Source organism: Capsicum annuum, chromosome 1, assembly GCF_002878395.1.
Source record: "Capsicum annuum cultivar UCD-10X-F1 chromosome 1, UCD10Xv1.1, whole genome shotgun sequence".
NCBI lineage: Eukaryota > Viridiplantae > Streptophyta > Magnoliopsida > Solanales > Solanaceae > Capsicum > Capsicum annuum.
Window position 1 is genome coordinate 21,876,219 of NC_061111.1, and position 22,795 is coordinate 21,899,013.

Genomic DNA, 22,795 nt, shown 5'->3' on the forward strand with positions numbered 1-22,795 from the left:
TCAAGAACAACTTTCAAGAACTACAATGAAATTACAACAACTTCAAACACAAGTCCAAATGAATAATCAAATTAACTATCAAAATAAAGTGTTTATCAACTTTTAAAAAGAAGATGAAGCAGAAAATTGTAGAATCAAGTCTACCGAATGCACAGTGTGTCCTTAAGAAATTTATTCCCCTCAAGCACCGAGGTTATGGAATCTTACCTCCCAAGATAAAATGATTCTATTTCTAAAAATAACGGTACCTCAAATTGTCAGAAACTTCGAACACGCTCAACGATTTGATGATCACACTAGAGTTTTTAGTAGAAGAAGAATTTTTTTTCAACTCAAAAATTATCTTTAGCTGAGATAAATTTAAGATATTTATAGCCATCAAGGTGTTGTTTTATGAAAAGAAGCAATGATTTAGTAAGGTGCATCCCTTCAAAAAGGTGTAACTTTTCAAAAAGTCATAACCCATTGGAAAGGTTATAACCATTAAATCCAAAAAAATATCTATTCAAGTTACTCCCTTTCCCTTGATGTCTTTCTGAAAAAACAATAATTATTTATTTTTTATTTATACCTCTTAAAAATTTCATCGGTTCATATCTCAAATGAAGAAAGGAAAAATAATTTTAGGTTTATCTTATTTGTATCATAGTGCAGAAATATGATCTAGAGTTTTTAATAAGAGAATTTAATATTTGATTTTATTAGCAATCTTTGAAAAATGCTGTGTCATTTTCTGGAAGTTCCTATTTATTGTTTTTTATTTACGTGGAACCGACTGACTTTTTCTAGAAAGATGAACCCTTGGATGATCAAGGATAAAATAGTAAATTTAAACTAACAAATATCCTATCCTATTGACTCTAGAACCATCATTTTCGTCATAGTCATTCCAAACAAACAACAGTCTTCTTACAAAATCTCGCTCTTTCTTCTAAAAAAAAAAAATTGTTCATCATCTCTCCAGAAACTCCAGAAGCATCTTCCATCATCTATTCATTACTTCTCATTCAACTCTTTTCTTCATAATAGTATTAACACTGACTTCCTTTTTGTTTGAGGTTTACTGATTTTCTTTTTATTTCAGGTCTACATGTTTCGACACAAACGCTTCAGTTAAAGCTTAAAGCATCGGAAGAATCGCTTATTCGTATTCGAAATCAGTATCTTGCTCTACACGCCAAATTGAAAGAGAAAGATGAAACAAGTGAGCGCAATAGGATTTATACTGTTTCCCTTGTACTCTCATCTTTAATTTAATTTGAGTAAAATAATATATGTTTGTTATAAATGTTGATGATCTTTTATATGCTTATATTAAAATTTTATTTGGTAGATTGTATAAGAATAGTGTTGAACAAGGGTGGGGTATTAGTAAAGCTGAGATTAGTTATTCTGAATTTTATCTGTTATCCACTATTTGATTTAGTTATCGTTTGGTACAAGGAATAAAGGACTAAACCCGAGATTAGCTTTAGAATGGGCTCATCCCATGTTTGATTGGATAAAATGCATGAATAACTTATCCTAGGAAGAGATATCTCGGGATTGTAGTGTCATTTTATCCCATCTTGAGATTGGAATAACTAATTCGGAGATAATTTATTGCCCCGCCAAACGACCCCTTAGTGTATTAAGGACATTTCTATCTTTATTCATGGTCATCTACGTACTTCCTTTGTTTTATACTACTTGGCTCTATTGACTTGGCAAATACTTTAAGAAAATATTAATTAGAAAGACACTACATCCTTTATTCAAATTCTGGCTTTGCCTCAGCCTACAACCCGCTATACCCTCTACACCGATTTAATTCACAGGTGTATCTATGATTTTAGTCCATAGGTGCAGACTACTGTCTGAGTATATGTCGATCAACGCAAGGAGATTTGTTGTATTGCCACTGCCGTCAATAGAGTGTATCTATCACGAAATTTGCTTAGCATTAATTTCATGACTGTAACTTTTGGATGCTTTGTGGTTCTGAGATGGTTAGGTTTGTGTAGTGGATGATTCAGTGAAGTTCAAGGAGGCTGCCAAGCATGGGAATTTGATTGCTTTTAATTATATCTTAAATAAGAGAACTTAATATTATTTTTTATTAGCAATCTTTGGGTTTGCTGTGTCATTTTTTTGGAAGTTCCAATTTATTGCTTTTCATTTACGTGGAACCAACTCATATTGATATAAATAGTTTTTAATTATATCTTAAATTATTGACATGGTATATTTTTTTTTTCCACAAAATCAAGTGGCAGTAACTTCTCATATTTTCATATTTTATTTCACAACTATGAAAGTGGATAATAAGCAAGAATATGAATGGTATAGGATATTATTATCACCTTTTTGGTACTTGTGCCTAAATTGTCTTAAATGTATATTTCTCCTTTTTGGTTTTATACATGGCCTCTTCTCATTTTCCTACTCTCTGTTTCGTTTTAATTGGTCCTTATTAATTTAATATATTTTATAAGAAATTATTTAATAAAAATTTATTTTACTAAAATAATCTTATTAATTATGCATTGAAAATATAAATCTAAGTAAATATATTTTATTTAATCATTTAATCTTGAGAATAATATTAAAAGAACATAATAAAATCATCTTGATTTTATCAAAGGGACAATTAAATTGAAACAAATAATTTTGAAAAGAGGGTTAACTAAAACGAAACGGAGGAAGTATTAGGTTGTGTTTGATACAGTGGAAAATATTTTAATTTTTATTTTTTTAATGTTAAATGATCAAAATTTTTGAAACATATTTTTTCTAAAATAATATTTTTTAAAAAAAGAGAAAAAATGACTCCTATATAAATAAAATCTGTAATCTATATCTATAATTTATAGTTTATAATCTATAATAAAAGTGTGAAGGTTTTTAGAAATGTGATTTGAATATTTTGTCTTTCATTAAAAATCTTTATAATATATAAAATTGTATTTTCATCTTTTTCTTAAATTATTATTAATATAAAAAATTATAAATTTATAAAATTCATTAAATTTATTTTTCTTATGAGAATTTTGCTGAAGTTAGAATCCTTCCCATATATTTTTAAAAAAATTTATCATAAATTTTAAAACTCCTTAATTATTAATTCTATTCGTACACAAAACCAAAACCAACTAAAACTGAAATTTCACTCAAATCAAGTAAAATTTAATTTTTAATAAGTTGTCCGAATATAGTATAATAACGTGTGATGATGACCTTATTTTTCTTCATTACTATTTTTAATGACTTCTGTTTGGATTTCTTTTTAAAATTCAAAGTTTGATTTAGGATTTTCTTTAAAGAAAAAATCAATACTATAGATTATTTAGATTTAAAATTAATTAAAAATTTCTTATTTCATCTAGGTAAGAAATTATATATTTAATAATTCTAAATCAATTAAAATTCTACCTTATATAAAAAGAATGTCAACAATTCTATAAATAATATATTTGTTCAAACTTTACAAGAAACTTAAATATTCAGCTTCTTCTACTTTTAGTTTTCTTCTTATTTAGATTTTGATTCAAATTATTTTCTTGGTTTCATTATCATTACTCTTTCCTTTCTTTTTTTTTTTTTAATTTCGTATAGTTAAAATTTTTTTGATTGTCGACACTTTTTATATTCATCGTTGTGTTATGAGATTTTCAAGTCACTTACTTTTATTTTTGTCTTTATTTTTACAGATTCTAAAACTAATTTCAAAACTATCATACATAGAAAAAAAAATTATGTATACAATTTTTCTACCCATTAAAATCTTGATAGTATTCATGATTAAAGAGATAAATTTAATATGATTTGAGGTAAAGTACACGCGTTTGTACACTAAGACTAGTTATATTACTATTATATATAAGAGAGAATCTCAAAGCTACTATGCTAATTTTAATTAATTTTTAATTCTCTAAAATTGTGACACTTTGAATGATAAAGATGAAGTTATTTATCAAAGGCATCGTTTTCATTTCAAACTATACAAGAAAAGTTGAAGTTACACCTAAATTATACTAGTGATTTATTATACACCTAAACTATAAAAAAGTGAAACTTTTTACACCTTGAAAAGATTATACCACTTGCACGTGGTTTGGTGTTGCACACGCGCTTGCCACGTCAGCATGATACGAAAAAAATAATAAATTTATTATTTTCATAAAAAAATTTTTTTTAATTCAAGTTCTTTTTCTTTCTTCTTCAATATCCAAAACCTCCATTGTTAAGAGTTCAATTTTTTTTTCTTTTTCTTCAATATCCAAAACCTCTATTGTTATGAGCTTAAATTTTTTTTTGTCAATGTCCAATTATAATTTCCCTCACTGAAGGTAGTGAAATTATGCAATTTCAATTGAGCTCATAATTTTTTTCTTTTTAATTTAAATTCTTTTTCTTTCTTTTTCAATATCCAGAACCTCCATTGTTATGCAAAACCTCCATTGTTATGAGTTCAATTTTTTTCCTTTTTCTTCAATATCCAAAACCTCCATTGTTATAAGCTCAAATTTCCTTTTCTTCAATGTCCAATTATAATTTCACTACCTTCAGTGCCACACAATACAAAACCTCACTACCTCAATAGTACTATAATTTCCCCCAAAACAAAAACCATCAAAACACCAACAACAACCTCAATCCTCAAACAACAACAACAATGGACAGTGTTGATCAACTTTACAAGTCTCATCAAAAAAAAAATTGATCGATTTTTTTTTAATTTCAATGATTTTCAACAAGATGAGTAAAGAATTTTGAAAGTACAAGTATCACCAAATTGAATTGAACTTCTTCTCCCATAAACAGATTAATTTGAAAGTACATCAACAAGATGAATTGAATTTAGAAAATAATATTTCAACTGTGTCCGGTGAACCTTCTTCTCACTTCAACACTCCGCTTCAACTTATCTTTTTCTCTATAAAAACTACTATGGAAAAATTATTTTCGTCAACCACAAGGAGCAGTGGTTGTGAACTGAAAAAAAAATGAAGAAGAAAGAAGATTGAGAGAGAAATAGAAAAAAAAATTAAAATGGGGTTGAAGGAGAGAGAATCTGTGTGAGGCTGGGTGCTTGGGTGGGGGGTTTAAAGAATAATTTTGGTTTTAGACGCGATTTTTTTCTTTTTAATTTAATTTTATTTCCATGTCAGATCTAGGGTGTAAATAGTTTCACTTTTTTATAATTTAGGTGTGTAATAGGTCACTAGTATAGTTTAGGTGTGGCTTCGACTTTTCTTGTATAGTTTGGAATGAAAATGATGCTTTTTTCCTCTTCTTTTTTGCCATATGGACATTTGCACATGGTGCATATGTCATGAAATGAGAAACTATTATTTAGTTTTTCTTATAATTTTTATTCTTTAACTATTTTTTTCTTTTGAAAAAAAATAATTAGGAGTAAAGAAAACAGAATTAAGGAGGGGATTACAAAGAAGAAAATCAAACATTTACCAATAAAGTGAAAATTCATATTCTCAATCAATTGAGCTATTTAAATTTTTATGTTGTTTAACTAATTGGTAAATCATTCATTGAGGCTTTTATTATAATGTTTTGCTCATACTTACATATTATTTAATCAAGTCAAATATAAAATATAAACGTTAAATATTTAATAATTAATTTTTTACTTTTACTTCATGCTTCATGAATCATCTTTCAATGACATTATTTATTCAAGATTTTAATAATAGTTATTTGACAAAAAGACCCAAAAGCTTTGATTTTGACTAATTTTTGTTAGTTTTTAATCAAAATTATTTATTTAATTAACTTTAAAATATTAAAATTGTATTAACAAAATTAGTATTTTATATGAACTTTTATTTAACGTTAAAATTGAAAAATATACTATGATTGTGGAGAACTTCCATCACCTTTTTCCTTCTTTCTTAGTATTTATATTTAATAATTTTATTTTATTTTTAAATAAGTTTGTACAAATACCTTAAAAATAAAGAAAGAATTAAAAGAAAGGGGGTAAAATTAGTGATTGTATGGGGTTATATTTTATTTTGTCGAATTGAGTATGTTTTTCATGTATTTTCTAATTATTCTTTTATGATATGAAGAGTGAACAATTTTATTCATTGCTATTAAAAATATTTGGCATATTTAATATGCTAAAAATTTAAATTCTTGATAATGTTAAAAATTAAGGGAGTGGTATGAATAAAGATCAAATTATTTTTAATTTTTTTTGATTAATTGAGAAATAATATCGTTTAGCATAAAATTTATATAAAAAATTAATTGATTCTCGATGTTCTTTTTGATGAGTTTATTTTTTTCTTAATTTAATATAAAATTAAGCTTAAAACACAACATTTAACTAACATAAATTCTTGCCTCATGAAATTATGCATAAAATTATATATTTTTCACCACCGACAAGAAGAGTTGAGGAAATCAATTAATCCCTTTGATGACTTTTTCCTTCATCAACCTGATTGTTAAGAAGATCTCGAACTGAGAATATTAGAAAAGAAAGAAAAAAGTATCAAAATTTATAAATAAATTTATTTCTAGCTATAACCAAAAAAATTATATGTTCATAAATTCATTAAAATGCTAATATTTTTTAATTTTTATGATCTTTACGAGTTATAATTATTTTATATTATTTTAAATTATGTTATTACATAAAATATCAATTCACTTAAGTTTGGTAAGAAAGAATAGAGGTTTTTGGTAGTCCTCACATTACAAATTAATGGTGTAAAATTTTATATATGGCTATTACTTTGCCACAAATTTCTTTTTAACAATTCACATATGGGTCTTTGTAATTGGTCAATATCACTTTTTTGTTATTATTTTTTTCTTCATCTTAAATTATTTGTCACATTTTAATTTTCATGAAAAATTAAGAACTTTAATCAATATTTTAAAAAAGACACACTAACTTTAAATTTTCATATACTTTTGAATATCTAATTTTAAATTTTTAAATACTGACTTAATTAAACATAAAGAGTTTATTATAAACACGTAATAATATTTTTTTTCATTCAGTTTATATCTTAATACAAATTTAGTTATCGAAATAGAATATTATTCTTATAATATTATTTATAGGTTATTCGTGCTATTTAAAACTTGATATTTTAAATTTTTAAATGTCGATTAGACATTCAATTTATTATTTTTTTCTTGTAATTTATGGTGTACATGCAGACAAACATAAGCAATTAATAAAGATTTTATTTATGGTAGGATTAAATTTTCTTAGACGAGTAAATACAACAAATACTCTCATTGTTAAATACTTTTAAAAGGTGCCAAAGTAAATTATAATAATTCCATCTCAATCAAAAATTAATTTTAGAATATAATTAATGAATCTAATTTTATGTGCGGGCACTTTCAATGTAAAAATTACTTAATAAATAACTATATTAAAATTGATATATAAAATATATTTGATCTTCAAACAGATTATGATAATGATCAAAATTGAATAATTGGAGATTATAATCTAAAAAAGAATTAGTAAAATAGAAACTAGTTGTATTTGTTTAATTTTTTTTAAAAAAAAATCTAATATATAAATAAAAAAAAATATTATCCTACTATTTAGTACTTTAATATTTTAGAATCTCTTACAAAATATTAAATTGCTATCACACAAACAAAGAAATAAGAGTTGAACCTTATTTTACAGAATATCTATAAATTTTAATGGTAATTTGGGTTCGGACTTAACACGGGCCAAATAACACTAGTTATATTATAACTATATATAAGAGAGGGATGTTATACTTTTGGTAGTCCTCACAAGAGCATTTTTTTTGTATTCTAATTCTTATGGTCAAATAAGGTTATTACACATAGCAATTGATGGTGGTTTTTCTTATTATTTTTATTTTTGCCATTATTCTTCTTGTTAAGATCATTGCACTTAGATTTTTGCAATTGGTTTCTTCTTGCCACTTGTTAGTTATCTTTTAATTAAAATTTCCTCCATAATCAACAGTAACTTGAACTCAAAAAAATTAAACATAACTTAATACAAAATTAAATTTTACAATGATTTCAACTACTATCTTATAAATTTTTTTAATATTTTATTCAATCCTCCAAAAATACATAATACATAAAATAACTTAATAAATAATATCTTATAGTTATTATTTTTCTTGATGGATATGAAAAAAAGACAAAAGAATAATTAAAATGAGGCAAATAGGAAATTATTTTAAGGGGCGTATAAAAATTATACATAATAACTAAATAGATCAAATGGAGTAATCTATTAGGGTGTGTTTGGTATGATGGAAAATAAGTTGATTTTCTACTTATTTTCTCATGTTTGGTTGGTGAGTGAAAAATATTTTTCGAAAAATATTTTATGGTGTTTGATTGGTGAGTAAAGACTATTTTTTAGAAAAATATTTTCTAGTGTTTGATTAGTGAGTAAAAAAATATTTTTTTAAAAAATACTACTAACTGTTAACTAGTATATCAGTGCCTCTAGCAACTCAATAATTTATAAGAACTAATTTAAGTATAACAAATAATATCAATATCGAATACTAAAATACTACAATCACTAAATTAAAGCAACTATTAATTAACAAATATAGGAGACACTTTTCAATTTTTTGTCAGAACAATCTCAAGATACTACAACTAATAGAAATATAATGGAACGACAAGTTTATTCAACCTCGTGAAACAAGTTACATCGATGACAAAATGAAATATGCAATTTGCAAAAGTAACATAGGTAAGTCTTCCTCTATGCATATGAAAATAACAATACATTCAACGAACATTGAAAATGGAAAAAATTCGGGTTTCACTATTTTTTATTTCAAGAAGTGAAAAATTGAAGCAAAGCACAGTGAAAAATATTTTCGAGTAATGTAAATTTTTGAGAAATGTGAATTTTTTTAGTCATGTGAATATGAGTGTTGTTGGGAGGGGAAAGAGGAATGGGGGTTGGGGTCATAAGTCACATTTGTCATTTTCTGAAAAATGACTTTCCTTAGCCCACGAGGAAAATCATTTTCCCACAAATTGAGGAAAATGAGTTGTAGTGGAAAATGTTTTCCAAACATTTTATTGCAACCAAACAAGGGAAAATAGGAAAACATTTTCCATCATACCAAATACACCCTTAATATTAGTTTAATTATCATTCAATATTCTTATAAACCATTATTAAGTTAACTTATAGAATGACTCTAAATTAAGGTTATAACTGTTATAATATAAATTTGAAGTCACTGAAATATTTTATTTCAGAGAATTCTATGAGATGAAAAAAATATGTTGCAAAACTCTTACCACTAAAATCACGAGAGAACAAAACTCAATAAATATAATTTTATCTATAACTAAAGAATTACGTACCCACAAATTTATAAAAATATCAATATTTTCTATTGTGATCTTCTTTGAATCCTAATTATTACATATTTTAAATTATATTATTTTATAAAATATCAAATTACTTGTTGCATTTTAATATGTTATAATACTCTGATAATAATTTTGTATTCGCAAATTATTTTTTAAAAAATTATTAAATTATGTGATTAAATATTTTAATAATCATAAAAACTTATCAACAAGATATGTTTAATACATCATTCGATTAACTAATTATAAAGTAAAAAATATATAATATAAATTATATTTTTAAATTTAGATTATTATGTTTATATCTAATTTTGGGCCCGGGCTTAACACGGGCCTCGTGAAACTAGTAAATTTTATAAGGGAAAAAGACAATCTATAATACTTTTTAAAACAAATAGCCCAAATTTGATATCTTTCCGAAAAGTGGCCAGACGGGTATACTATTTTCGCTTTATAGTCATTTCTTAATTTGGGTCATTTTAAGCCATGTAGTCCATATACAATACCGATACAATTCATATACAATACTGATACAGTTTTCAACTTGGGTCGTTCGGCCATTTTAAAAATATTTTATTTTATTTTTGCTATAAATTTTTTAACTGAAAAAACATTTTGCTTTTTTTTCTATTGTTTAGAAATAATAATTAAATATAAGTGTATAAAAACGATATAATTGTTAAATAGAATATGTATCTATACAAGATATATGTATAGAAATTGTATAGTTCTATCAAATATGTATATGTATAAAATATATGTAAAAAATATATAGAAAGTGTATAAAAATTATATAATTATTGTATAAAATGTGTATAAGAAATATACAATTATTGTATAAATTATGTATCAAAACTTTATAGTTTTCGTATAGAATATTTATATGTATCAGATATGTATAGAAACTGTATAGAAGGTGTGTAGAAATGGTATAGAATAAACCAGCAAATTAAAATGGCTAGAAAGTGAAATTTAAATTTCATGATTATTTTCATGAAAATAGTTTAATTTGAAGTATCGTTTCTGTCCTTTTCCCATCTTATAAGTGGTACTGCGCATTAATTATTTTGTCTTCATCTTTAATTACATTTTATCCCCATTTCTATTAGCTCACACCCTTTCCCTTCCATAATATTTATTTAGAATACAAATAAATATTTTTAAAATAAGTATTTTTATATGCATATAAAACATAAAAAATAAATAATTTATTTATTTTTCTAAAAACTATTTTTTATAAAATACATTTTCCTCCATATGAAACACACCCTTCTTTCAAAATATATTTCCAAGTTACGAGTTAAGGAATGACAACGGAAAAACCATTGAAGATCAATCTTTGTCGGAGAGAATTTGTGGCCATTTAAAAAAAAAGAGAGAAAAAAGAAAAGAAATTTACTACTACACTAGTTAATTCCACTGTGTTAAAACTTAAGAAGCACAACACTTTGGTGGCAAGCTAACTTTAACTCTTTTTTTTCCCTTATAAACATAACCCAGTAGGAATAAGATTATACTAAATACTATATTATTATTATTAGAAAAAGGTTAAAAAGTATTACTTGTTATGTTATGAATGTATTTACATTATAATGAATGTTTATCGAGAATATAGATAAGATCTATCAAGATTTAGTTGATATCTATTAGGATATGAAATACCTATCTTTTATAGAGAAACTAGGAGTATTTTTCCCTATAAATAGAAGGGTTTTGTTCATTATATCCTGAAGGATCCAAGAGCTCCTCAAGAGAAATAAAGAATTACTCTCTCTTCTTCTATATATTCTTGTTCTTACCTTATATTTTCTTGTTCTTGCTTTTATATTTCATAACTCGTTATCAACACGAGTCTCTATCATATTAGATCTAGACTACTAAATAGTATGTCTTGTGAGATTGACGAAGCTAATGCTTTTGGAGGTAATGTCGTTTGATTCATGTTAGTAAATATTTGATCACTATCAGGTTTGTTTTCTTCTTAGTCATCCCAGTAGTGTTGTTTCTTAATAATCATGTGAGAGATGACTAATGAGTTTGTAAAAGCTTACCAAGTCATGCTTGTATTTTAGATTTATTCCATGTGGCCTAACAATAACTTGGTTAATCTTATAAAATCCATGAGTTGAAAAGAAAAAGAAAAAAGAAAAACAGGAGGCTTACTCGAATGAATTGATTGGGCTACTCTGCCCATGATTTATTTTGAGAAAGTTTAAATTTATGATTCTACTTAATTGATTGAAATATAAGTCTACCCAAAGCTTTCAGTATATACCTATTACCTCATAGTACGTGATCGACGATACAATCTTATATTTTATGTTGAGGGATTTAATTTGTATTATATATGTTGTGACTTTTCTTGGATAGCTAATCCGTTTTTTTTATATTCTATTACTTGATGTCTAAGTAGTTAGCAGACTCTTCAAATAATACTAAATATTGTAATAGTGTAATATGGTAGATCTAATTCTATTAAATTTGGACCTATTGTAATATTGATTAAGGGTAAGATTATGGATTCAAATCTCGTCGCATGAAAAGGGTAAGACATCGGGGTATAGTCTCGATGCATCATGATGATAAGATGTTGGGTTCACCATTTATTTATGCCTAAGACGCCTTTATATGGGTAAGACGTTGAGTTTGAATTTCAATGCACCATATTGATGATATTATGATGGTTAAGACAAAATAATGTGTTTTTGATGGAAAGTCATGAAACTTGTCCACTGAATATGCTCTTCCAAGAAGTGAATGTGGTAGTAATATATGGTAAGTCTGAAAGATGACAATTTGCTCTATTCTTGAAGTGAATGTGGTAGCAATATAGAGAAATTCTCTTTATCATATTTATACCTCGATTTGCTCCTAAAGTAGCAATATCATGAAAGAGGTTATAAGCTATCCAAATTTGATAGACTTAGGGCAGGATTATATTACATTCTTGGGAATGAGGATTTCAATTGTTTCAATACAAACGTGCACTTGATTGTGATGGTATCACAACTCATCTCCGAAAGAGGCAGACTAACCAAGAAGAGTTATTTTGAAATCTACTTCTAAAGTAGTAAATTTAAAATTTATTCATGTAATTGTAAATCTGAAATTTACTAAAGTGAAAAATACATGTTATGGTAAACTTGGAGTTTACTAGTATAAAAGTTCATAAATTGACATGAACGATTACGACATCCTAAAGATGTGCATATTAAGTATTAAATACATATTGAAGAATTCAAAAATCCTTCATGAGCTTTTAATGTTGTTTGTTCTCATGATAAGTTGGTTGGACCAACTAATGTTGGGATTTGATTCCTTAAAATCTGAAAAATATAAAGGGTGAATATGGGTCCGTTCGCCTATCATGTGATATGTTGAAAAGATGCATCAATAAGATGATCACATGTACATTCATTGTCAATCTGCAGTTTGACATTCATAAAGTTGTTTGCTCAATAAAATTGAGTTAAGAACATAACTTTCAGATTGTATAATCAAGATAATTCATCTTGATGATGATGGTTTGACATTGAATGCCTTCGATAAATAGCTAAATCATTGCTAATGAAAATAAAACTTCATGCGTTGGTTTGAAATATGATATATTGTATACAATAGTACTTGTATGCATTAGACCAATAAATTATAATTATTTCTTCCCTCTCAATTGATTCAAGGTCAGGAACCAACTATTCTATCTAATAGTTTTGATGTGCAGTATACGATTAATGAATATATCATGATGCACAAAGATGGATTCCTTAAAAAAGATGGAGGATGTATGTTAATTTTTCTAACATAAGGGGGAGATTATAAGCGGCTATGAAATATGTTAGGAATTACCACCAGATCCTCATTCAAAAGATAATTCAAATTAAATATCGAAAGCATCTCATATTTAAGTTGCCAGTGCTCATATTTTGTGTCCATGAAGGACAAAGTCTATGCATGCGTGAAGCGTATTAGACCAATCGGTTCCAAATAAAATAATCCTTGAGAAGGATAAAGAGCAAACAATCATAATAAGAAGACAATGTACTCTTAAAAAACCTATGACATAACACTTCATGAAACCTTATGAAAGGTTCAGGTACCTGAAAATAATGAAGTGATGAGATCTCAAAATGTTATGTCATACGCACTGTGAACCGATACGAAATGATATATCATCAATGATATCTTTGATATAATATTGACGCAATATTGTAAAAGATTACGAGGATCCGAATTCTACGTTTATTTAAACATACTGATGTAGAAACATTTATCAAGTGACCTGAAAGGGTGCATTTTGGTAAGCGTAAAACTTATATGATTTGCAGTCCAGACACTTGAAAATGTCACACTTGACATGTTGGATATTGTTACTTGACAAAAATTCTATGAAAATCCCAAAAGGATTCAAAATGCCTGAAGCCTATAAAGTTTTTGGGAAACTTTTATTATCCTTGTAAGAGATAATTTGATGATTTGAGTATCATTGGAATTCTTGAAGAGTTTTCAAAAGCAATAGAATATTTGCTCAAATGAGAAACATGCAAAATTGAATAAGGATTCATTCCGACCTCGAGAAAAGAATGAGGAACTCCTTGGTTATGAAGTACCATATCTTAGTGCAATTGATGCACTAATGTATTTTGTAACTACTACAAGGCCTGATATAGCCTCTTTTTTTTGTTAATTTGTTAGCAAGTTTGCAGTCCCAATCTTATTAGTCATGTTGATGTTGGGTACTTATCTGACCTACATAAAGCTCAGTGTCAAATAGGCTATATGTTCATATGTGGTGGTACTGCCATATCTTGGAGATATACAAAGCAGTCTATCATAGCCACTTTATCGAATCATGCTGAGATAATAGTTATTCATGAAGCAAACCGAGAATGTGTATGGTTGAGGTCCATGATACATCTCATTCGAGAAAAATGTGGTGTGAAATATAAGAATCTACCCACAATTTTATACAGAGATAATGCAACATACATAGCATATCTTAAGGGAGAATTCATAAAAGGAGATAGAACGAAGCACACTTTTTCAAAGCTTTTTTACATACATGAGTTACAAAAGAATGGGGATATTAACGTGCAACAGATTCGTTCAAGTGACAATGTGGCTGATTTATTCACCAAGTTTCCTCCAATTACAACTTTCAAGAAGATGGTGCACAAGATTGGTATGCAAGAGTTCAAGAATATTCTCATTAGGGGGAGTAAATATGCGTTGTACTTTTTTTTCCTTTCAAGGTTTTGTTGCACTAGATTTTCCTTGTAAAGTTTTTAATGAGTCAGCCTATATTTGTATTGTTAGAGATATGTACTCTTTTTCCTTCGCTAGATTTTTTTTCCACTAGATTTTTTCTAGTAAGGTTTTAACGAGGTACGTTATCTATCTAGACATTCAAGGGGGAGTGTTATGAATGTATTTACATTATAATGAATGTCTATCAAGAATATAGATAAGATCTATTAAGATCTAGTTGATATCTATTAGGATATGAAATATCTATCTTTTAGAGAGAAATTAGGAGTATTTTTCCTATAAATAGAAGGGTTTTGTTCATTGTATCCTGAAGGATCCAAGAGACTTCTCAAGAGAAATAAAGAATTACTCCCTCTTTTTCTATTTATTCTTATTCTTACTTTATATTTTCTTGCCTTTGCTTTTATATTTCATAGCATTCAATTTTTTGAAAAAACACTTAAAGTTTGTGGGCATACTATTACCCCTAAATAATTTATATTAATACACTTTTTTGAAATCAATTTCAATTTCTAAAACATAGATGCTAAACATGCACCAATTACTGATTGACATGTGTTAATTTATATATATATATATATATATATTTTCTTCTCTCTCTAGCTCTTTTGACGTTCTTTTCTCCCTCTTATCCAATATCCTCCCTCCACGCCAGTCAATACCCTACCCCTCAAACTACAGACACATTCTTCTTCTTCTTTTCTTCAACTGATCTCCTTCTCCTTCGTTTCACTGTTCAAAGCTTCCATGATTAATCTTTAAACTTGAAAATAATAACCACTCCATTTTTTTAGTACTATTATAATTATAGTGAATTTAGAATATTAAAATTGGACATAATTTTTGAATTTATTTGGTTAGTTATTTTTTATCCTTTAATTTCATACGAAAATTAATGATTTTTATAATTGTTTATGATTTCTTTTATTGAAATTTCGTTACAGTTGTAGCTCACTTTAACATTGATTTCTTCTATCATTATAATTCAACAATCCAACAAAATGCCATCACTTTTTTGGGTGTCGAAAAATACCTTTTCACTTGAAAAAATGAGATACCATCTCTTTTTTATCGTTTTTTTTAAAAATTATTTTATTATTTTTATCGAAAAATAAATACCGATCAAAATAAAATTCACCATCATTCCATTAGTGGAGAAAAAGAGGAAGGGGAAAATAAGACACTATTAATGGAGAAGAACGAAGAAACAAAAGAAAAAAATAGAAAAGAAAGAAAATAGTAAAATACAAAAAGAGAAAAATAATTTTTTTTTTTATTATATGTGACATTTTTTAATTTGCTAATTCAATAATTTTTTTTTTCCTCACATGCGTTTTTTGCGTGATAAAATATATGAGCTGAAAATTTAATCAAAATAATTTATTTATAATGATTTTATAATTTTTATGAAATAATAAGTTGTCCGTAATATTGAAGTATCTTTTTAAAAATTTTAAACAAATTCACTAGTGTTTTAATGTCTTTTTCTCTGGAGATAACAAGACAAAAAGGAGAGACCGATAGTGCATTAGTAACTAGCTAATGTTATCAAATCAAGAAGATTTCACTATTGATGGAAAAAGGGTCCATGGGCCTTCATATACCTTGACAATCTCTTTTCTTTTAAGTTAATTTTCGAGTAAAACTTAGGTTTAAAATTCATTCAACATGGTGTAAAGTCGTATGGTGATGAGAATGGAACCAACTTTCACATCAGTGATTGCCTTTATTTTGAGTTTGTCTTTAAATTTAGCCTCATTCAATAAATTTTGTAGGAATTAACTTATGCGACAAAGTTATGTAGTAATTTCATGATCTAATTTCTCACAAGTTTTGAGAACTTTGTCTCGCTTGACACAAGTTCGGTAGGAATTAAGTCATGCAGTACAACATAACTCGTGAGTTCTTGAAAAACTGAATTTTTACCTTATTCGACATAAATTTGATAAAAATAAAGTAATGCAGTACATAATTAGTCAGATTAATGATATTCACATTATTTAGAACTCATAAATAGGAAAATGCTCGATCGAGTGATCTCCTGTATGCCACTACAATGCTTGATGATGTCTTGGAGCTTATTTCTTAAGATATTTCACATCCTCACTCAAACAAAAAGCACAAAGTTTCAAAAAAAGAAAAAGGAAAAACAAGCATATATTTATCATCACAAGAATAAGATCTTATGTAGGTCACTCTTAATAATTGTTGAGCCTTAAGGACAAAGTTTGCATCTTTGGTCATGATATAATCGCATGACCAATTTTGAAAGATATAAAAAGAGATGTTACATCATTGGACCACAATAAGACATAATTCACTCTACCCCACTCCTTAAGGTCCCCCTTCTCTCAATCCCTCTACCCCACTTCTTTAAACCCCCCCCCCCCACACACACACATGCCCCAATGCTTCCTTAATCATCAACACTACATTGCTTAAACCTTAAACCCTTCATTATCTTCCTCTACTAAGTACTTAGTACTAAACTACAATGTCAAGTGTCACCATTGAAAATGTTCTTCATTTTGTATTGTTCGCGCATCGTACACTTAATCTAATAAATAGACTCTGTATCTAAGTTGTCCAGATTTTTCTAAAATATTGCTTCACTCGTATCAAATTCTTCATAAATACATTACGTATATTTAATCTAATACTCCATATTTAAGTTGTTTAGATTTTTTAAAAATATTATCTCATCCACTTTCAAATTCTTCAAAAATACATTATTTTTAAATGCACTCACAATATTTTTGAAAGATACGACTATGTTGTTCATATTACTATGTTTGTTCTGCTTTATAGAATTTAATGTGAAGTTTGTAAAACTCCATTAATGTGATGAAGTATCTTGGTAATGTAATGGATTCATTAATTTTGTCATGAAGATAAGCACTAGTTGCTAGAGTATATTATTGCTCTGCTTAAATCTCACTTCACTTTATATGCTTTTTTTTTTTCCCTCTGTGCTCTTCCTTCCATGCTTGTCCAAAAACCCTAGATCTGTCCCCCTCGTAGGTAACCTCAACAACCTTTGCTCTCTATAACTCACACACAACACGCATACACACAACACACACTGCACAGCACAGCACAGCACAAAAACACATTTTTCTCTCTGTGTGTGTGTATTTTTGTATATTAACTGCTGTTGTGTTGATTTCTAGGTGCAGCTTTTTGAGTGAAGTGAAAAAGAGGTGACAAAGGGAAGTGGGGGTGGGTAGAATTTGGAAAAGATACTTTCTTGGCGAGGGAGGAGATGAGTGGCACCTCAACATCAGTGGTCGGGGGTGGGGGTGGGGGTGGGGGTGGGGGGGAGGGGGGAATGGGGTATGGGTATGGTTACCGGCCACCGTTTACTGCAGTGCAATGGCAGGAGCTAGAACATCAAGCAATGATATATAAGTACTTAGTGGCAGGTCTTCCTGTGCCACCTGATCTTGTTGTTCCTATTCGTCGTAGCTTTGAAGCTATCTCAGCTAGGTTCTTTCATCATCCCAGCTGTATGTTCTTTGCTCTTTTACTTATTTTTATCAATATCTATTTGGAAAATGAAAAGAATTTGCTCTCTGGCTTAAATAAGTAAGCATTTTGTGATCTGTTGAAAAGAAATTGAAGATTTAACTCACTTTGATGGTATAAATGAAGCATGCAGATCTGAGAAGATGTTTTTTTGGCATTCTTGAAAATTTTCTATCTTGTTGTGGATGTGGAATTATTACCATTTCTTGTTCATTGTTTGGGAATAGGGAGCCTTGGAGTGACCGGTAAAGTTGATGCCATGTGACCAGGAGGTCAGCGTCCAAGCTTCGGAAACAGCCTCTTGCAGAAATGCAAGGTAAGGCTGCGTACAATACACCCTTGTGGTGGGCCCTTCCCCGGACCTGCGTATAGCGGTAGCTTTAGCCCTTTCTTGTTCTTTGTTTGGGATCAGAGTAATGGTTTTTTTTTTTTTGTATTTAATCTGTATATCCTTAATGGTTTGGTTCTAGGAGAGACTTTTTTCTTTTATCTGTTTATCCATTTTGATCTCTACCTCGAGGTAGAGGTAAGGTACACTCTACCCTCCCCGGTCTCCAATTTGTGGGAATACTCTGGGTGTGTAATGTTGCTGTTTATCCATTTTTAGTGGAAGATTGCTTGTCTAGTCTATCTGGGGTTGGTTTCTAATGTATTATAGCTTTGTCTTCTCTATGTCAATGTTGTAACAAAACACTTATCTTTGCCTTTCAGAGGCTTATCCGGTGTTTATTTAAGTTGTGTACTGTCATGAACGAAGGCAGATCTAGAATTTTAATTTAATGGATTGAACGATTTAAATTCCTAGCAATCAACTCAGTGTACTTCTAAAATAATGGCTTCAGAATCTAATCTTTGTTGAAATTCTGTTGTTTGAACCTGTAGCACTAAGGCTACATCCCCAACTGATCACGAATAGTATATATATACGTGCTTACATTTGATGAATGTGTTTATGAAAGTGCTTCAGTAGTGGCAACTCTGTGGTCTGATATGCTCCTATTTCATTAATTTCTGATTGCTGTGTGGCTAGTTAGATCTTGGTGTATATATATATATATATATATATATATATACACACACACACACACACATTCTTTTCTCGTAAAAGGACTTCTTTCAGGGTGGTAGCTCGCTCAGTATGGAGCTTAATGGTTTAAATCTTCTATGTGCAGTGGGCTATTGTTCCTATTATGGAAAGAAGTTTGATCCTGAGCCTGGAAGGTGTAGAAGGACTGATGGAAAGAAGTGGAGATGCTCGAAAGATGCATATCCCGACTCCAAATATTGCGAGCGTCACATGCATCGAGGCCGCAACCGTTCAAGAAAGCCTGTGGAATCTCAATCTACTTCCCAATCCTTGTCGACTAGTATGTCACAAATTACAACTGGGAGCAGTAATACCAGAGGAAGTTTCCAAACTAGCGGCAGCGGAAGCTTCCAAAACATGCCATTGTATTCTGTTGCTAATTCAGGAGCGCTGAATTATGGAAGCACTGCAACAAAGTTGCAGAAGGAGCCTGTCTCCTGTGGAATAGATAACAAGGACTATAGGTACATCGGTTTGTCCTCCGTAGTTCTTCTTTCCCTTGAATTACTGAAAAGATTGTTTCTTCAAGCCTGGATCTTGGACTGTGTCATGTTGTTTAACGTGTTTGTTTCAAAAAATGGTTCTGTTCTCTGTCCTTTTTCTTTGGCTGATAAAGATAGATATGTGAACTCAAAGCCACATTAGGAGGATGCTATATAGGATTCGGGGGACTATAATCATGACATTAAGGTTTTCCTTTCGTCAACTTATGACCCATTTTGTAGCCCGTACACCTAAGTGCATCTTTCCGCTTCTGCTAATTTGAGACCTATCTGCATTGTATAATTTTGATAGCCTAATAATTTATTATTGATCCACCTCTTAATACTATTTACTTCTCCCTTTGGAGCTGTTTATCTATCAAGGTGCTGACCTGAATAGGTGTAGAAAGACCGATTGTTTTCTTATGCATCAACTTATACCATTGACAAAGACGATATATAGTGAGGGTGAGAGCACAAATAGCTATTGTGTCTCAAGTGTTTCTTTAAAACATGGTGGCCCTTCAGGATTGTCAATTTTCAGGTCAGAGTTGTGTTTGGATCTTGGAAAATTTATGTAGTGGCTGGGTAAAGATATCCTAGGTGTGATATGGATAGAATTTCGTGCAACAGGAAAATGCGTCTGATTGCTGGTGTCAGTTGCAAAAGTGTGTCCTTGAGTGTATTCTTCATGCTACTTGATGGAAATTGCCATTTGTCTTGTAAAATGAACTTGAGTTGCACTTAACCCAGAGGGAGAGGAGAGGGGAAGAAAGATGGAGAGAGTTGTGTAACCGATTCACAGGAATCTTTCATCATTTTACTGGTATAGTTTGAAATAGTTCTTAGGGAATTGGAATATAGTTGGCTCTTTAGTACTTTCAAGGAGGAGCAGCGTCAACATTTGCATGCAAGAGCCAACTTGACTCCCATTAATATGTTAAAACCAGAATGATCAAGTATCTATCTACTTACTTACCTAGATCCCACAATGCATATAGAGTGTTTCATTAGCATGTCACTTGCGTTTTTGATCGGTATTAGCATGACACATGCTTGCAGAACTCAGTGATGAAATGTTGGAAATGTTCCGTACTACCACACTCATCTTGTTTTTCTCACTGGCATTACCCTTCTACCAAGTTGCCTTGTAGTCTTTGCCTAGTGTATATGTTGCTGAAGGATGCATAATCCCTGCTAACTGTGTACCGGCTGTCCTTGTCTTTCTTGTTTTCTTGCTAGTTGCTTCCTTTTTGTTTCTATGTGAATTCCGTTTCTTTTCTTTTGGGGGGGTTATGGTGGGGGGGTAAAGGTAGTACTTCTGATCCTTTTCCTTTTATGAAGTTGACTGTGATCTTGGGAATTTGAAGAGGCTAATTTGATAAAATACTACATATAGTTAGGGTACTTTGCGTTGTCCTCCTTTTAATACTGTTCTTGACTGCTGACGATTGGTTAAAAAGTAAGATGTCTAATATGCTGTCAGTTTGTATTGGGTTCACAGAAATGTGTTGTAACATCCAGTTTCATTAATGACCACCACAGGTATCTCCATGGAATTGCTCCAGATGCTGATGAGCATAATTTATCTTCAGAAGCTTCTGCAACTGTCAGAAGTTTTGGGATGGGGACCAACACAGACGGTACCTGGGTATTTCCTTCTCAAGTTTCTTCAAGCCCCATGGCGAGACAAAAGAATGATTCCCAGATGCTGGGTAGCTCAACAGAGATGCATCTACCTAATCTACTTGAGCCTATGATTGACTCAACAATTTCAAAGCGACGACACCAGCATTGCTTCTTTGGCAGTGACATTGATTCACCTGGAACAGTAAAGGAGGAGCAGCAGCATTCGATGCGCCCTTTCTTTAACGAATGGCCCACTGCTAAAGAATCGTGGTCCAACCTTGACGATGAGGGATCCAACAAAAACAATTTCTCCACTACACAACTATCCATATCCATTCCAATCGCTCCTTCCAACTTCTCTTCAAGGAGTGCTTGCTCCCCAAATGGTGAATATTAACATCCTTCCATTGTAGTAGTCTAGTCTTTTACAACAAACTTACCGATATCTTTTGGTTTTCCTTATCGCCTGCAGATGCTTGAGGGAGCTGCCGCTGTATAAACTCCAAGCAGTTTGGTGCAAAGCAGAGGAACAGACATGCTACTGCAAACCAACATCTGCTCGTACGAGCTATATGTAACCTTTATGTTGCTGGGATATTGAGTTATTCCATGTTTTTGTAGTTGATTTTCTAATGTCAACAATGTTTTAAGAAGAAAAAAACGAGTTTTCTTCGAATGATGCTCATGTGTATTGTCGAAAATAAATGTGTTTTACCAGCCATTCTGCTGGGGTGAGATGATTACTCTTGTGATTTAAGTTGTAAATTTGATCTCCTTATGTTCATTGGTGCAATTTCATATCCACCTCATTGAATTAAATATTGTAGCTGTTGGATTTATTTTCCTTCTAGATAAAGAAAGGCTTATTTGCTTTTTAAGACATTACATATTAGTCAATTGACTTAAATTTTGCTCTGCAAATTTATGTGCTTGCACAAGTTTGGATTATTAGCACCTTACTGAAGTAATGATTTAACTACATTCTCATTATTAATTCATATGTTATGCTCTTAAGTCAACCTATGATTTAAAAAAAAAAAAACTTGTTCTATTTAGTGATTTGATAATTTGTGATAGTGTTAACACTTACATTTTGACTATTTGATGGCTCAATTTCAACAAATAAAAGGGAATGTATTCATTGACTAACACATTTATTTTATTGTACACTGAAAAGAACTTGTAAACAAACGTTTGAGACAATGATGACATCTATTGTCTTTTTTATTGTAGACTATCTGGTATTCAGAACTCACTGGGCTTCGAACAGACTCATTCTTCTAGACTATCTGGTATTTGGAACTGATTGGGCTTCAAATAGGCCTATTAAGAGAGTACAACACTTTCAGCTAAAAAGTTAAAGCAGTATTTATTCTTGGGAACAAACCTCAAGAGATAATGAGTAAAGATGACGGTATTCAAACTATTCCACCACATTCAT

At 29.6% G+C, this 22,795-nt stretch overlaps 1 protein-coding gene across 3 annotated transcripts; it reads left to right on the forward strand.

Moving 5' to 3' along the window:
• The first annotated feature begins 876 nt into the window (after positions 1-876).
• Positions 877-22,147, forward strand: LOC107869915 (growth-regulating factor 4). 3 transcript variants are annotated; one of them, XM_047395183.1, is made up of 5 exons: positions 877-1,204; positions 17,802-18,137; positions 19,329-19,707; positions 21,271-21,740; positions 21,827-22,147. In XM_047395183.1, the coding sequence occupies exons 2-5, from the start codon at positions 17,894-17,896 to the stop codon at positions 21,832-21,834; spliced, it is 1,101 nt and encodes a 366-aa protein (XP_047251139.1). In that variant the 5' UTR covers positions 877-1,204; positions 17,802-17,893; the 3' UTR covers positions 21,835-22,147. The 3 variants fall into 3 exon arrangements, with proteins under 3 accessions (XP_047251139.1, XP_016571804.2, XP_016571798.2); XM_016716318.2 differs by lacking the exon at positions 877-1,204 and adding an exon at positions 17,088-17,652; XM_016716312.2 differs by lacking the exon at positions 877-1,204 and having other exon boundaries at positions 17,088-18,137.
• The last annotated feature ends 648 nt before the right edge of the window (positions 22,148-22,795 follow it).

What these genes read in the sequence shown, in the direction of transcription:
- LOC107869915 (XM_047395183.1), top strand. Translation starts at nt 17,894, where the DNA reads ATGAGTGGCACCTCAACATCAGTGGTCGGGGGTGGGGGTGGGGGTGGG. An exon ending in GTTCTTTCATCATCCCAGCT is followed by an intron (nt 18,138 to 19,328) that starts GTATGTTCTTTG and finishes TTCTATGTGCAG; the next exon opens with TGGGCTATTGTTCCTATTAT. An exon ending in ATAGATAACAAGGACTATAG is followed by an intron (nt 19,708 to 21,270) that starts GTACATCGGTTT and finishes TGACCACCACAG; the next exon opens with GTATCTCCATGGAATTGCTC.